The 15,080-nt window shown below is 41.4% G+C and overlaps 1 protein-coding gene and 1 long non-coding RNA gene across 6 annotated transcripts in view; one reads left to right on the top strand and one right to left on the bottom strand.

Annotated features, from left to right (window-relative positions):
- LOC309862273 overlaps positions 1-4,942 on the bottom strand; it is a 58,259-nt gene extending 53,317 nt beyond the window's left edge. The window contains exon 1 of the long non-coding RNA XR_014310396.1: positions 4,677-4,942. This is a non-coding gene — a long non-coding RNA (uncharacterized lncRNA). The remainder of the gene's footprint in view (positions 1-4,676) is intronic.
- Positions 4,943-5,093: 151 nt separating this feature from the next.
- MAP3K1 (mitogen-activated protein kinase kinase kinase 1) overlaps positions 5,094-15,080 on the top strand; it is a 79,724-nt gene continuing 69,737 nt past the window's right edge. For 2 of the 5 annotated variants that reach the window (XM_082725954.1, XM_082725956.1), the window contains exon 1: positions 5,646-6,218. Coding sequence is in view for 1 of the 5 variants with exons in the window: in XM_082725952.1 (XP_082582078.1) it covers positions 5,137-5,621 (485 nt within the window). In the remaining 4 variants the exon portion in view is untranslated. Of the gene's footprint in view, positions 5,622-5,645; positions 6,693-15,080 lie in introns of those variants that run through there. The other 3 variants (XM_082725953.1, XM_082725955.1, XM_082725952.1) reach the window with 2 other exon arrangements.

Genomic DNA, 15,080 nt, shown 5'->3' with positions numbered 1-15,080 from the left:
TAAAGCCTCTACTTTTGGCTCAGGTCATGATCTTAGGGTCCTAGGATCGAGCCCCGCATTGAGCTCTCTGCTCAGCGGAAAGCCTGCTTCTCCTTCCTTCCCTCTCTGCCTACTTGTGATCTTTGTTAAATAAATAAACATCTTAAAAAAAAATACACACCAGGGGCACCAGTGTGGCTCAGTGGCTTAAAGCCTCTGCCTTTGGCTTGGGTCATGATCCCAGGGTCCTGGGATCGAGCCCTGCATCGGGCTCTCTGCTCTGCAGGGAGCCTGCTTCCTCCCCTCTCTCTCTGCCTGCCTCTCTGCCTACTTGTGATCTCTGTCTGTGAAATTAATAAATAAAATCTTTAAAAAAAAAACCCACCAGATTTCAAAGATATAGCACAAAACAAATGGTAAAAGTTATCATGAATAATATTTTATATATTGCTTACATATTGAAATAGTAATATTTTGGATGTACTATATAAAAATAACACAATATAGTAATTAATGTCACTTTTTATATTTTTAATGCAGACTAAAAATTTTGAATTACATATGTGACTTGCCTTTGTGGCCTGCATTATATTTTACTAGCACTGCTCTAGCAGATGCCAATTTTGTATACCTATTTAGCAGTTTTCACCCCAAAACAATGCAAATCAATTGCAAGTAAAGGTGCAAATGTTGCAAAAGATGCAGAAGCTAATTAAGCCACTGGAAGAGGTACTTAGCTCACATGTAAAGCCTGTTCAGTGTAAGATTCAACAGAGTTGAACCATCAGACCACAAAGGAAGAGAAAACCAAAAGGGACATCAATTCAAAGAAAGTAACTGAATATTACAGGAGGACCTTAGGGTAATGTATGAAGTCCTCAAATACTTTTTGCAAAAATAATAGTCACAAATAAACCACAAAAGTCAAATTGAGAAAGAACACCTCACCATACTTCGAAAATGTTAATCAACATGACTCAAAGAATTCAAAGAATCAGTGCAGTTGTAAAGGTAGCAGAATTTTGCTAACTGTGAGAGAGATCAGTTTCATAAGCTGTAGTTTTATTTTGAAGTAGAAAAGCCCAATTCATCTGTTTTTTTAATTTATTACAAAATTTAGTTTCTGATTTTAAGTACATGCAAATATATCCAAATATTTAGATGGCTGGTTAATAAAAAGGAATCATAAATATGTGTATGTTTACATATAAGATACACATATCTTAAATATCTTATTTTAGCCTAAAACATAAATAAAAGAGTTTTGTTTTGTATGGTTTGGGTTTTTTTAACCAGTATTTGGCTGTAGGACCTTGGTCTGTTGAGTGTGTGTTTGCTATTTAGAGTTTCATGTATCATTGTCACGCATCTCACTGTCTACATTTTTTTTTCTTAGTGTTTTAAAGCAAAGTGGGAACTGATAGATACTTGCTTTCCCAATCTTTTACAGTTATCCCATCCACAACTAATTTGATAGAGATTTGTTTAATAATTTATTTATCTATTATTTGAGAAGGGCAAGGAAGAGGGTGAGGGAAGAGAGAATCTCAAGCTGACATCCTGCTGCGTATGAATCCCGACCCCCGAGGGGCTTGATTTCATGACCCTGAGATCATTATCTGAGCCAAAATCAAGAGTTGGACACTTAACCAACTGAGCCACCCAGGTGCCCAATAGAGACTTTTTTCAATGTCTCACCTTCTTTCATTTTCCAAACTGAAACTTAAATTTTCTTTGGAACAACATTCTTTTTGCAATCACACACCCTTGTTTTATTAATTTAATAGTGTTTAATTAAATTTTGTAAGGACAGTTATAATAGGTATAATCAGGTTTGGGAACAAGTAGGACAGATTTTCTTGGGGCCCACAATTCACCTGGAGGGAGAAGTTAACAGGCACCATGAGCGTTCATTGTCCTCTGGCATCCCTCTATATGTTGAACACCACACTGGGAATGTTGCTTGATGAGTCAGCTAAGTGAAGGCTGCTTTAGAAACTTTCTACTATAATGTCACCTACATTGCCCTTGTAGGGGGGTCAATTACCCCACAAATGACAAGATTTCCTGACCTAGAACATGTAGAAGTACCTGGAAATATGGTGTCTGGAAAGTATGGAAAAACCAAATTCTAGCCCAACTCTCCTGCAAGTATTTTATATCTATCTATCTATCTATCTATCTATCTATTTATCTATCTATAATAGAACACAAGCATTTGCTCCATTCTCCAGGTTACATTCCTACTCTTTGTCAACCTAAGACATAAAAATCTTACAGACAAGCATGAAAACACACACACACACACACACACACACAAACACACATACACACAAATCTGAAATCTTCATAGACTCAGCCTGATAAATACCTAATAAAAATATCTGCAGATAAGAATGTTTCATTTAATTTTGTAAATATGAAAAACAACAAACAATATCCCAGGGAAGAGGAAAAACCCTTGCATGAGCATAGTAGGTGCTAGGTGCTTAATAAATATATGATGAATGATGTATAGTATGAAATATTTCTGGCAGTGCATAGTGAATCTGTTCATTTTAAGGTCAGCGATATTTATGCATAACCAAGAAATGCATCAGTATTAAACTAGATCCTCCAAATGAATGTGTGTAGGAATTGAAATGTGACAATTCCCAGAAGCACTGTGTAGAAGCAGTGATCTGTGAAGCACTAGCATAAAGGTTAGTAAAGTTGTCATGGCATAAATGTAATCATTGCAATGCTTGTATCTAAGAAAGGATAGAAATAAAGAGCTTGGGAATAATAACTGGAATTTTCAGTGTACAAGCAATCTTTGAAAAGACACAAGTCTACTTTATGCCATTAAAGAAATCAAAGTAAGGCACTTCAAAATATGCATTTGAGCAGTAACATAAAGCAGGATCCAATAGCACCAAAACCAGTGCTAGAGTCCTAACCATGCCTAAGATGGAGAAACTACAGTAGCAATCCCACCAGTTAACTCCTCTTCAAAGGAGACTTTGTATAACATATGGCAGAGGAAGAACATCCTTTGCAGTCAAGCATGTCCTTTATTTCTCTATCCCTCAAAAAAAAAATTCAATTTGTTAGTGTACAGATGCATGATGACAGCTGAATATTTACATAAAAGATCAAGGGCAAAATGACTTAAAGCATCAAAACTAGGCAAAAGACCAGTACTGGGGTTTCTCCATGGTGGTGCGGAGAACTGGGGACTAGTAGACAGTGTTGTATTTGGTACAAATAAGAAGTTTTGCTGGAATCCTATTTTACTTTGCTATTATGGCCAAACTTCAAAACTGGAGCAATCTTGAAAGGCTAAGGGCATCCACTTGCTTTTCTCCTTTACAGGTACCTGAGTATGTGTTTCGATCTAAATAGGAAAGAGGAAAGTTGACTCTTTTTAATTTAGGATTTGGTGGATGTGGCACCCTGGAAGACACGGGAGATAACTAGTGTTTAGTTTAGATGATATACTTAGCAACCATTAAAGTACTGTATAATTATAGCCTAAATGTAGAATATAAATTTTAACAGATTTATCTAAACTTCAAAATTTGTGTCGTTGAATGTAACTATCTTATGGCAGAAGCAGCAGTATTCAAAACATTGAGCTAATATAAAATCAGTAACATTTTAAAAATCCCTCGAATATCAGCACCTTTTGCGGTTAACACTTAAAGTCGGGAAGATTTTCTAGTTCTAAGAAGTCAAATGAATTATTTTGTAGACAATACTGACTTAACGTTTAATTCTAGGAACACTGACAAGATCGCGCTCTTTCTGTTCCTGAAGAACCCTCCCCCTCCCACCCACCCCCTTGTCTTAATTAACGTTTTCACAAAATAAATCTAGGGATACAGGTCCCCGGTTGTGGGAGGTTTCCCCTCACGGACAAATCAGCTCGAGGAAAAGAAGGGAGGGGAGAAATAAACGCCACGCAGAAGCTCTACGTGTCAGAAGAGAGGTCGAAAATCATTAACATGTAAATGGTGCTCTTTCACTTCCAAGGCTCCTTAACGCCGAGACCTCCCCAAAGACTAGAACGGTTCCGAACTTCAGGTTAGGCAACTCCGGGACTGCGGAGGAGGGCGGAGTGGGGGTGGGGGCGGAGGGAACCCAGATCGTGGCCCGACCCTGCCAGGAAGAGGGACGTGCCGCCAGAGGCATCGGATTCGGGGAGGGCCAAAACCTGGCCGAGAATGACATTAGCGAGTATTTTCCGGCAGAGCCTAGGTTCCTTCCCCTAACAAGCGCTCTGTGGTCCTGTTATACTGCTGCCTTTCCCAAAAACAGCGGAGTCAAAAATAAAGATGTACAAGGACTTCCGCCCCTCCAAGTCTCTATCTAGCGGGGGCGGAGAAGGAGGTGAGAAGGGATAACCCAAATCCGTGACTTCAGGTTGTGAACAAGATATCCCCCCAAAACTTTGAGGTTGTATTTGTAGCTCGCGTTGCGGGAGAGGACAAGAGGAGAAAGGTTTTTTTTGGAGCTCCGCGGCTGCACGTGTGCTAAATATTGGGGTTCTTTCGCTTTGCATCAGGCGACAACCCTGGGCGCCACCTGCGCCTCCCGCGCGGAGTGGGGGAGGAGGGTTAGCCCGTGCCCGGGTTCTCCGACGCCCACTGCAAAGGGCAGTGAGAATGACAGACCACAAACCCTCTCGCTAGCATCCCCTTCAACGCACTACACACCTAAATTCAAACTGCAACTCTCGTTAGGCGACCTCCCGACGAGCCGGGCCGAGATTGCGGCGAAGAGGAAGCCGCAAGCTGTTGTCGCCGAGACTCCTCCACTCGCCGGTGCAACCCGGGACTACCTGGCGCACGGCAAGTGCAACACGCAAAGCCCGGGGCGCCTTGCGGCGTTACGTCCCAGCCCATTTCGACGGCCCGTGCGCAACGCGGGGCGCACAGCCTACTCCTTCCACCTGCTCCCCACCCTGCCCCACCATCTCCCCAGCAACCCGGCCCAGCGGAATCCGGTGCGCCTGCCCCACCGTCCAGGCCAAGCCTCCCGCGGGCCCTGTCCACGCAGTTGGCGCAGGCGGCCCTACGCTAGCGGCGCAGCGCCCGCCGGTCCGCCCTCCCCCTGCACTCTCCCCGCCCCTTCCCTCCCTCGCAGGGGCCGAGCGAATGTAGCCCGCGAGAGAAAATGGCGGCGGCGGCGGGGAATCGCGCCTCGTCGTCGGGATTCCCGGGCGCCGGGGCGGCGAGCCCCGAGGCGGGCGGCGGCGGAGGGGCTCTCAAGGCGAGCAGCGCGCCCGCAGCAGCCGCGGGACTGCTGCGGGAGGCGGGCAGCGGGGGCCGCGAGCGGGCTGACTGGCGGCGGCGGCAGCTGCGTAAAGTGCGGAGTGTGGAGCTGGACCAGCTACCGGAGCCGCCGCTCTTCCTCGCCTCCTCTTCGCCGTCGTCCTCTTCCACTTCCCCGTCGCCGGAGCCCTCGGACCCGGCGGCGGGCGGGAGCGGTTTCCAGGCTGTGGCGGTGCCGCAGCCTCACGGAGTCGCGAACCGTGGCGGCGCCCACTCTCTGGAGCCCGCGGCCGCCCAGGACAGCGGCGCCCGGAGCCCCGCGGGGGCCGAGCCCGGGGAGAAGCGGACGCCCGCCGCCGAGCCGCCTCCTGCAGCGGCCCCCGCCGGGTGAGTAGCGCGGCCGGGAACGCGGCGAGGACTTGGGGGGCGGGCAGGCGAGGGCAATGAATGAATCCCGGGCACCGCGCACTGCGTCTCGGGGCTCTGCGCAGCGAGGCTGCGCGCCGCTCGCCGGGATTCGAGCCCTCGGGCACCCCCTTTGACCCCTCCGGCGTCGGGCGGCGGCCCGGACCTGGCTTGGGGGACGGAACGGAGACCCGGGGCGGGGACGTGCAGGAGAGTTTGTTATTGTTTGCAGACATGTGACAGGCGTGCGAGCCGCGCTGCAGGGACCCGTGGAGATAAGGTGTGGGGCCCCGGGCTGGCTTTGTGGGGCTCCCGGAATCGGGACTCTCCGAAGTGACCCGGCTCGGGACCCTGGCGCTGCCCTCGGGACTGGGCGGGGGGCCGGGCAAGAGCCCAGCGGCGGCGCCCCCAGAAGAGAGTCCCGGGATTGCTGGGGATGAGGCCCGAGCCTGCAGGCAGGCGGTGGTCATAAAGGGGGCGGAGTGGGTGCGGAGCCCAGCCTCAGGCCGGGTGGGGGTGCTGGGGCGCGGAGAACGCCGCGAGGTATACCGGACGTTGACAGACAGAGCCCCTTGTCAGGTACTCGGGCCGGGAATCGGCAGAAGGCAGCACAACCGCAAGGCTCTCGGGGTGCAAGGCTCCGTAACGCCTGTCAAAGCGGTGTGGGCGGGCAGGCTGCAAACTCGGGGATTTGGAATATTTTAAGACTTGGGTTCTCTCACTGCGTCCCTCAAAGGGCTCCACATGTTCTTGGGAATGCGCACAGCGCCACTAAGACTTGAGTGACTTCTGTTTGGAGTTTGAATTTGGCCTTTGAAGTTTGCATTTGGCGGAGTGGTGTAAGATCCAGAACCGGATGTGTCAGCCATTCAGTTTCAAAGCAGTGGTGACTGCTCCCCGCAGCCTCTCCGGCGTGGCTGGGGACTGTGGCTGGGGTGCGGTGCTTCCTGCTCCGTGCAGCTAGCTGCGCGGGCTACCCGCCGGCTGCGGGATTCCAGGGACCACAGTGCAGTGGGCTTCGGCTCAGAGGGTCCTACGTGCCTATGCATTACGGTACGTGTAAGGTAACAGACGAGCCGTTCTCGGCCTGACCCTTTTTTGGCAACTGGAAATATTTATGTTAAAGGAAATTCTTTTAAGTGTGACAGTCGTAATCCTTCTTTTTAGGAAATCTGACTAGTGTTTGCACAGCATAGTCTTGATGAGTATTTTGAGTTGCTGGAAATGTTTTTCTGATAGTTAACCGTTGCCCTTTAGAGTTTCCTGACCTTTATTCTGGGTATTTTAAAGACTGTGTCTTATATTTGTTCCCCTTGTGAGACGACTTTGACAGTAGGAATCCTTGGTTTGGGTTAATTATCTAAAGTGCTTTGGCACTTTTTTGAGCTTAAATATTTATTTAAAATCATTGTTCATTTATTACCAGGAAGTTGCACCCCCCCCCCCAAAAAAACCCTAAAAATTTTGGTCAACACTGCCATGGTACTTTGAGAGGAAAGGAGATTTGTGGCTGTGATAGTTTTCTGTGTGCACTTGAAAATATAACTCTGTGTAACAAGAGCTACGTTTCTGTACACCTTCCTGCTTCTGTGAAGATTGGATTTAAAACCTCACTAGATTAATTCTTTGAAGACAGTTGGTACTACAAATGAGCTCCATATAAAAATATTAAACTTTAATTTTAAAAGTTAATTTTGTCTGTTCTTATGAGAGCAGCTTTTTGAATATAGTAAATAACTTAGTGTCAGCATTCTAGTCCTTTTAATGAGCTTTGAATATAGTAGAGGAGCGACCACTGTAAAAATAATTCTAGAAGTTGTTTAGAGTTGCCTCCACACAAAATAAGAGGACTAAGATGGAGGCAGAATTCAGGAACTGAATAATTCGTGTTTAATTTTTGCATGTTGTAAGATAGGTGTTTTTGCCTTCTTTGTTGAAGGAGTGGATTGTATTGGAGTGTATGAAATAATGAGCTAATCAGCATAATCATTTTTAAAAAATGAATTTCACTAGCCAGAATGCTGTTTGTTCACCCCAAATGTAATACCTACAGACTTCATTTATAGTAAAATGTTGATTTCCTCAATTTGAAAATACAGTGATTTTCCTTCCACTTCCTTGTCTGTGGAGTTGAAATTCATTTGCATCTATTGGTATAAACACCGATTAAGAAGAGTTCAGTGAACTTTATATTTTACTTTTTTGACAGTAGTTTTATTTGTACTTTTTTGAGGAAAATGGGGCATCGAGATTTTGAAGTATTTTTGTGTTCCAGTAGTATGGGTCTGGAGTTCCCTTCTGTCTAAAGACCTTTTGGATTTTTAAAAGAGAATTCTATGATTTTTAATTTAAGAATTTCCTTCAGTTTTTTGGCTCTTTGGCTGTAGAAACTGAAAATGTGGGAAATATATTTGTGAAATATAAATTGTGTAAGTCATACTCATTAAAAATAAAAGATTTTCTGTCTGTCCTTCTCCTTTAGTGTAATAATAGAAATCAATGAAAGTTTTGTGCCTGTAAGTGGCGCCCAAGGGTTTGGAATTTTAACTTATATTATAGAATTAGGAACTTTTTTTCCTACCTATTATTTTTTAAGAAAAATTACAGTGTTGCTTTCCATTGAAAAGGCTGTTGTGTTTGGTAGATATAATTACTCTATCCTATTTTTGTAACTTAAAAAATCCCTAACTATCAATTTGCTGGCCCCATGAAAGAACAAGATATGCTGTACTTGTTAATGTTAGTTTTTGTTTAAAACTAAAACCATTTCATAGGCTGCTTTTATATCCTCATATAGCCTTCAGCTTTCACTTCCTTTTAGAAGCTGCTAAGTTAAAAATACAGTTTAGTGACCTTTTTACTAGAGGAGATATAGGAACATTATTACCTAAAAATAAGTTGTAAAATATTAAGTTGGTGATTTTATGAAACAATAGAAGTAGTTACATAAGTTACATAACTTACATGAATTTGTAAGTTTTATAGTTATGAATTTTCTACAGATTCTATTTTAAATCAGGTAGGAACATTAATGCACTCTTTATTATATTTAACCTTATTAAATGTAATTCTGAAAGAAAAATATCAGAGCTATCGTTGTTGCCAACTTTTGTTTTCTTTTCATATCTGATTTTGGCAAGGGTGACTGGTTAACCAACATTCCTTAATGTATGATTTCCAATACACTATAATAACTCCATTTTGTTAGATACAAAAACCAGGAAGTAGCCCTGTTCATTGATACTCTTTCCCGTCTTCTGTAGCACCTCGAACATATGTTGCATGTCTTAAAAATGGCCATTGACTTACTGACTTGAAGATTTCAAAACATGTAAAGAAAGGAGTGTTCTTTGTTTTCAAGAGAGCAAAATAACCAGCTACAGCTTGCCTAGGCTGTCTGCTCATCAGTCTTTGACACTGGCTGTAAGCATTCCAGAAGAAGAAATAATGGGGTGGCAAAGCAGTTAATGGTGAATGGATTCCCCTGAGGGAAAATATGGAGCATTCAGAAGTACTCTGAGAAAGCACAGTTTTTGCATTTGTAACCCATTTTCTTGGGTTGAGAGTTAACTCTCTGTAAAGGAGGCAGTAGAAAAGATGGCATGGAAAAGTAATGGTCTCCAGAGGCTGCTGAAGAACTACACTATATTGCATATATTGCACCTCTGACCTGGAGAATACTGCTTATATCAGATATACCAAGTATATTCCTTAGACTTGTTGGTTTTCCTCAGTCCTTGCCTCTTTTTATATTCCAAGTCAAAAGTTAGAGCTACTTAAAAATGTAAATGGATAGAAGATTAACATGAAGAAATGTGCAGTTTTAGGAACAGACCCAAGTTGTCATTAACAAAGAATTTTAAAACTTTTTTAAAAGATTATATTTATTTATTTATTTGACGGAGAGAGAGAGAGATCACAAGCAGGCAGAGAGGCAGGCAGAAAGAAAGGGGGGTGGAGCAGGCTCCCCGCTGAGCAGAGAGCCTGATGCAGGGCTCAATCCCAGGACCCAGAGATCATGACCTGAGCTGAAGGCAGAGGCTTAACCCACTGAGCCACCCAGGCGCCCCATTTTAAGAACATTTTTAAGCACGAAAGAAGTAATCAGGAACAGAATTAAAGTAAATGTTGCAAAACAATGAGATTAGTCAGGTGCTCTTCTTATAGCAAGATTGTAAGTGGATTTTAGCCCTGGCTAAAATATGTTCATTGAGTTTACAGATATGTTTGGATTCCGTTTATGTAGTCACCTTTCTTGCCTTCTGCAGGTTAGGCCAGTTATATGTAGTATCTCATTTCATTACCACTACAGCCCTCTAAGGCCAATATTATAATTTCTGTTTTCAAGAGAGGGAAACTCATTTGTGATGCTGAAGCGCTGTGATCACATAACTAGAAGATAGAACTATGTCTTTCTGACTCCATAGTTCATTTCTTTCTACCATCTGTGCTGGTTTTATTTTTCCAAATTAATAATTAAATTAATTGATAATTTTTTAGGAAGAATTTGCTCTGCAGGACTCATAATAAACAATAGATAGGCCTCTACCCAGTGCCATTGCCAATATATTTGTTCCTTTATATGTATATATTGCATAGCTTTCTATAACCTGGCCTTGTATGTGTAATACAAGTAGACTGTACTTAAATCACCTTACCGTGTTAGGCAAGGAGAAAAATTGATTTAGGCTGAGTGTTAGATTTTTTTTTTTTAATTTGTGCTTTATTATAAGTGGAGGGAAATAAGGTAAAGTTAATGTTACTCATGAATCTTAATCATCACACATGGAAAGAAGCTGTTTCAGTATAGTGGTATCTTGCTCCTTTGTTTTTTATTTCATTCATCCAAGGTTTACAAATCTCTATATGATGATGGTCTGAGTGGTAGAGAAAAAGATTATTGATGCATGGCTGCTATTTCTTTTGGTAGGGGTCTAGTATGAACATGTTTAACAGTACTATATTAAGTGCTTTAAGAGAGATGGAAATACAGAGATATTCCCAGTTTAAAAACTAGTGCTTTGAGTCTCATGCACAGCCTTTCACACTATAGTCGTGTAGTGAATACAGTGGTATCTCCCTAACTTATTGAGGAATTAACTGGCCTTCCAGGTTAGTAGTCAAGGGTGGTGGCTTTGTTCTTTGTGCTTGTATATTTGTTCTCATAGTTTTGGCTCCTTTCCTTTGGTCTCTTTTGCCTTTCTTAGGACAGGTATAGGCTATAGTTTTTCCATTTCCAGAGTAATGGAAAAAGCAATCTAGATATAGATTAGTTTCAAACAATTTCTATCTATACTCTTAAGAGGAATATGTACAGAACTGCAAGTTCAAATGTGATTTTTTTTTTTTCCTTTCTTGAAAGAGAACATTAAAAGGGGGTATGGAGAGCAAGAAACTCAACATAGACCAATGGTGGTTTTAAAACTTAGTCTTTATTATTAGTAACAGCAACTCTGCTAGTTAAGAAAACAATGTTAGGGGATGCCTAGGTGGCTGCTTGGCTCTCCCTCTCTGACAAATAAATAAATAAAATCTTAAAAAAAAAAAAAAAGAAAAGTTAGGAAATGTCACATAGCTCTTGAGTGTAAGATAATAAAAATAATACTTATCTTCATTTACTCTCTGGCATGTCACAATTGGTTTAGGTATGTTTAGGTATGCAAGGGAGTTCTGTATTGTTAATGATTGAGTCCTTTGGAATACCAGTCTGGTTAGTTTGGTTTAATAGATTGAGTTGTCATAGAGTGCCAAAATCTGTTATGTTATTAATACTCACCAAGTATATATTTCTGAGTATAGCCTGACACCCAGGAATTATTGAGGCATCAGACCTCTTGAAGACTGGAGGAAGCTTACACAGTGCTGTAGTTCGTGCATTAACTAAGTTTATCACATGAAAGTATAATGATGGTGAGTGGATATGGAGTAAGGAGATAGTAGATACTGGGTGGAGACTTTACTCTTAACAAATAGACATGATCATTACCTTTTGTTATTGCCTAAATAGTCACTTAACTGATAAATTATCAAATCTTCAACTGTTCTACAGCATTCTAATACTAAATATCAGTTGTTAGCAAATGAGAAACTCTGTTTTACTATTTATACTACTGCCTAGTACCTGGACTAGTGTCTGACACCCATGGATATTAGGTGCCCATAAATGTTAGGATGAATTAATTTTCCTAAAGAGGTAATTTTTATATTACCATATCTGAAGATCACAATAATTTACTTTGATGTGATTTTAACCATGGTCTAGTTTAAGGCAAGTTTTGAAGGCAAGATCTGTTTCTTATGTTGATACATAGTTGCAGTAGGTGGTATTTAGCAATCAGTGGTTGATAATATAGACTGCTTTTATATAACATAAAACTTAACATAATTAGTTTAATAGCTAGGTATAGTTTCATAGTAATTAGAGCCATGCTTAAATTGAGTTTCTAATATTTGAAATGACTCATTATTTGGGCTAATGGGTAACCCTTCTGATTTTCTTTCCTTTTTTTTTTTTTTAAGATTTTATTTATTTTTTTTTATTTGAAAGACAGAAGGGTTACCCATTAGCCCAAATAATGAGTCATTTCAAATATTAGAAACTCAGTTTAAGCATGGCTCTAATGCCTTTAGATAGTTATTGACCATTCACAAGTGATTGCAGAATTTGTTTTCCTAGCCATGACCTCTCCTAAACTCCAGACCTACATCTATCTGTGTGACATAGCCATACTCAGGTATCTAAAATCAAATTCAGGATTTTCCCTGTACTTTGTCCTACTATTGTATTCTTTGCTGGTGAGACAGCAAAACCAGAACCAAGGAGTTATCCTTGAGCACTCCTTGTATTTAGTCCACCATCAGAGGCTAGGGATTTGGCCTCTTGCCACATTCCTAGGCCAGGCTTGTATGATCTCTTTTTTGGACTCTTTCACTTTCCAGGCTTGCAAGATCTCTTTCTTGCAAGCCTCCTGACTTGTTTCCTGTATCCTGCTTTCTCCCTTCCAGTCTGTCCTCCATATTATATGACCAGAGTGATCATTTTAAAGTGTTAATCTGATTATAACAATGTTTCTCTAGAAATGCAAATAAGATTAAGTCTAAAAAACGTTCCAAAGCTTGCCCTTTGGTTAAAGACTAGAGAATCCTTAACATGCCCTACCCAGTCCCTGCCCTGTCTGGCCCCTGCATGCCTCTCTAGGCCCATCTCAGATCACACTTGCCCTTGTTCTCTGCAAGACTGCCTTCTTTCATTTCCTCAAAGTCAGCACACTACCTCCTGCCATCGGGCCTTGGCATGCACTGCATGCTCCCTCTGCCGGGAACACTTTTCCCCAGTCCCAAGTCAGCACTTCATTGTTCAAATCTTAGCTCACTGTTAGTTCCTCAGGGAAGCTTTTCTTCCCTCATCTCCCAGACTGGCTTCATAGCACAGTGTCCTTACTCTCAGTGTTGTGATTTTACATTTGTTATCTCATCTGATAAATTACTATCCTCTCTAGAAGACTTTAAGACCTGAGTGGGCGGTGCCTGTGTGGCTGGATAGCAACCCAGCACCTAGCAAAATGCCTGGCCCAGAGTAGCCTGTTGGTAAATATTTGTGGAATAAATGTGTAAGGATAATAATGACATGACAAGCTCAACCTCATAGATCGTTTGTTCTTCACCTTTGGTTAGACTTGTCTAGGACCTAACTGAGACAGGATTAAACAGCAAAAGCCTAGATGATTGATATGCCCTAAGTCTCAGTTTGTGATAGATTCTTTGGGAGGTATCTGGACTATAAGACATGCCAGGTGCTGTGAGTGAGGTAGGACAGCTTAATGTGGCATGAAGGAAATAGCTATATAGTAGTCCCTTCCTCCCCTTTCCATGGTTTCACTTTCTGAGGTTTTGGCTACCTGCAGTCAGTCACGGTCTGAAAGCAGATGATCCTCCTATTGACACTGTCATCAGAAACTCACTGGTAGCTTAATGCTTCATCACAATGCCTACACCATTCACTTCATGTCATTGTGTAGCCATTTTATCATGTTACATCATCATAAGGGTGAGTATAAGTACAGTAAGATTTTGAGAGACCAGTACAGCAAGCTTTTGAGAGAGACCATGTTCATATAACTTCTTAAAAATATATTGCAATAATTGTTCTATTTTATCAGTTATTGTTACTCATTTACTGTGCCTAATTTATTAATTAAATTAATTAAATTTAATTAATTAAACTTTATCATAGGTATGTATGTATAGGAAAAAACATTGTATATATAGGATTCAGAACTGTCTGTGGTTTCAGGCATCACCTGGGGTCTTGCAGTGTGTCCCTAGTGGATAAGGGGAGACTGCTATACTGTGTGATAATCTGCTATAGGTTGGAGGAGTTTACTATCTGTATGTAATTCTTTTGCACTTACTAGGGAGATGAAAATGGGTGTGTATGTATATTTATGTATATATCGTATTTGTAATCATGTTCATATTCATAGATACATAAATATACACATAAAGGTGTTATGCATTAATGTAATGACTCATTTTTTCAAATTCTCAGAATGTTATGTAAACTTAAGATGCCATTTTAGAGTTCTTGTCTCTTAAGTATTTATTTTTTGAGTGTATTTACATCTTAAGTATAAATATACTCAAAAAGGTGTTATGCATTAATGTAATTGTTCCTCTTTCAAGTACTTATAATGTAAACTTAAAATACTACTTATGGAGTTCTTGTCCCAATAACCCTACTGTCATGCGAAATTTATTAATTTGTTATTAATTCATCTTAGAGTAAATAGAAGTTCACGTTTGCTTTTAAGAAAAGATTTGCTAAGCAAATACCGTATGAAATCTTAGGAGCCAAGAGCCCACGTAACAGAAAACACTTTAAAGTTTACTGGTGGTAACTAAATCTTACAGCCTGCCTTATCTAGAACATGGTTTAGCACTAAGAACTAAGGAAAAAAGGCTCTCAGCTGCCAGAGGGCCTGTAACAAAATCTGTCCTTTGAAGTTCTTTGATTTTATGCTTAACAAAAGTTCAAGGGCATTGGCTCAGAATTCACTGACACTTATTTAAGATATTATTCTTGTAGTCTTATCCATTTGGTATCCCCAACACACTGCAATCAAAAGCAGCCAATTAGACTAGCAGTATGAGGAAGAGACAGGTTCCCTGATGGCCGCAGCGTAGAGAGAAACTTGACCTTAAGAGGAGAGAGGGAGGGAGAAGAGGACATCATAGCCTTGGTGTCAGAGGACACCTGATGTGAGAACATTCATTTCCACATATCTGGATGGCTTCTCAGATTATAAATTTATTAAATGGCAGGACTTCCCACATTACTTTTTGAGTACCAATTTCCATATGTAGATAGAATGAGTGTGATCAGGATTGTTTTTATAATGGTGAGTGTGGCTTACTATTACAAGGCTTTGTTTCTGTCTACTC

The sequence above is a fragment of the Mustela nivalis genome (assembly GCF_964662115.1).
Source record: "Mustela nivalis genome assembly, chromosome: 3".
Classification (NCBI taxonomy): Eukaryota; Metazoa; Chordata; class Mammalia; order Carnivora; family Mustelidae; genus Mustela; species Mustela nivalis.
This window is presented reverse-complemented; position numbering and strand designations above follow the sequence as displayed.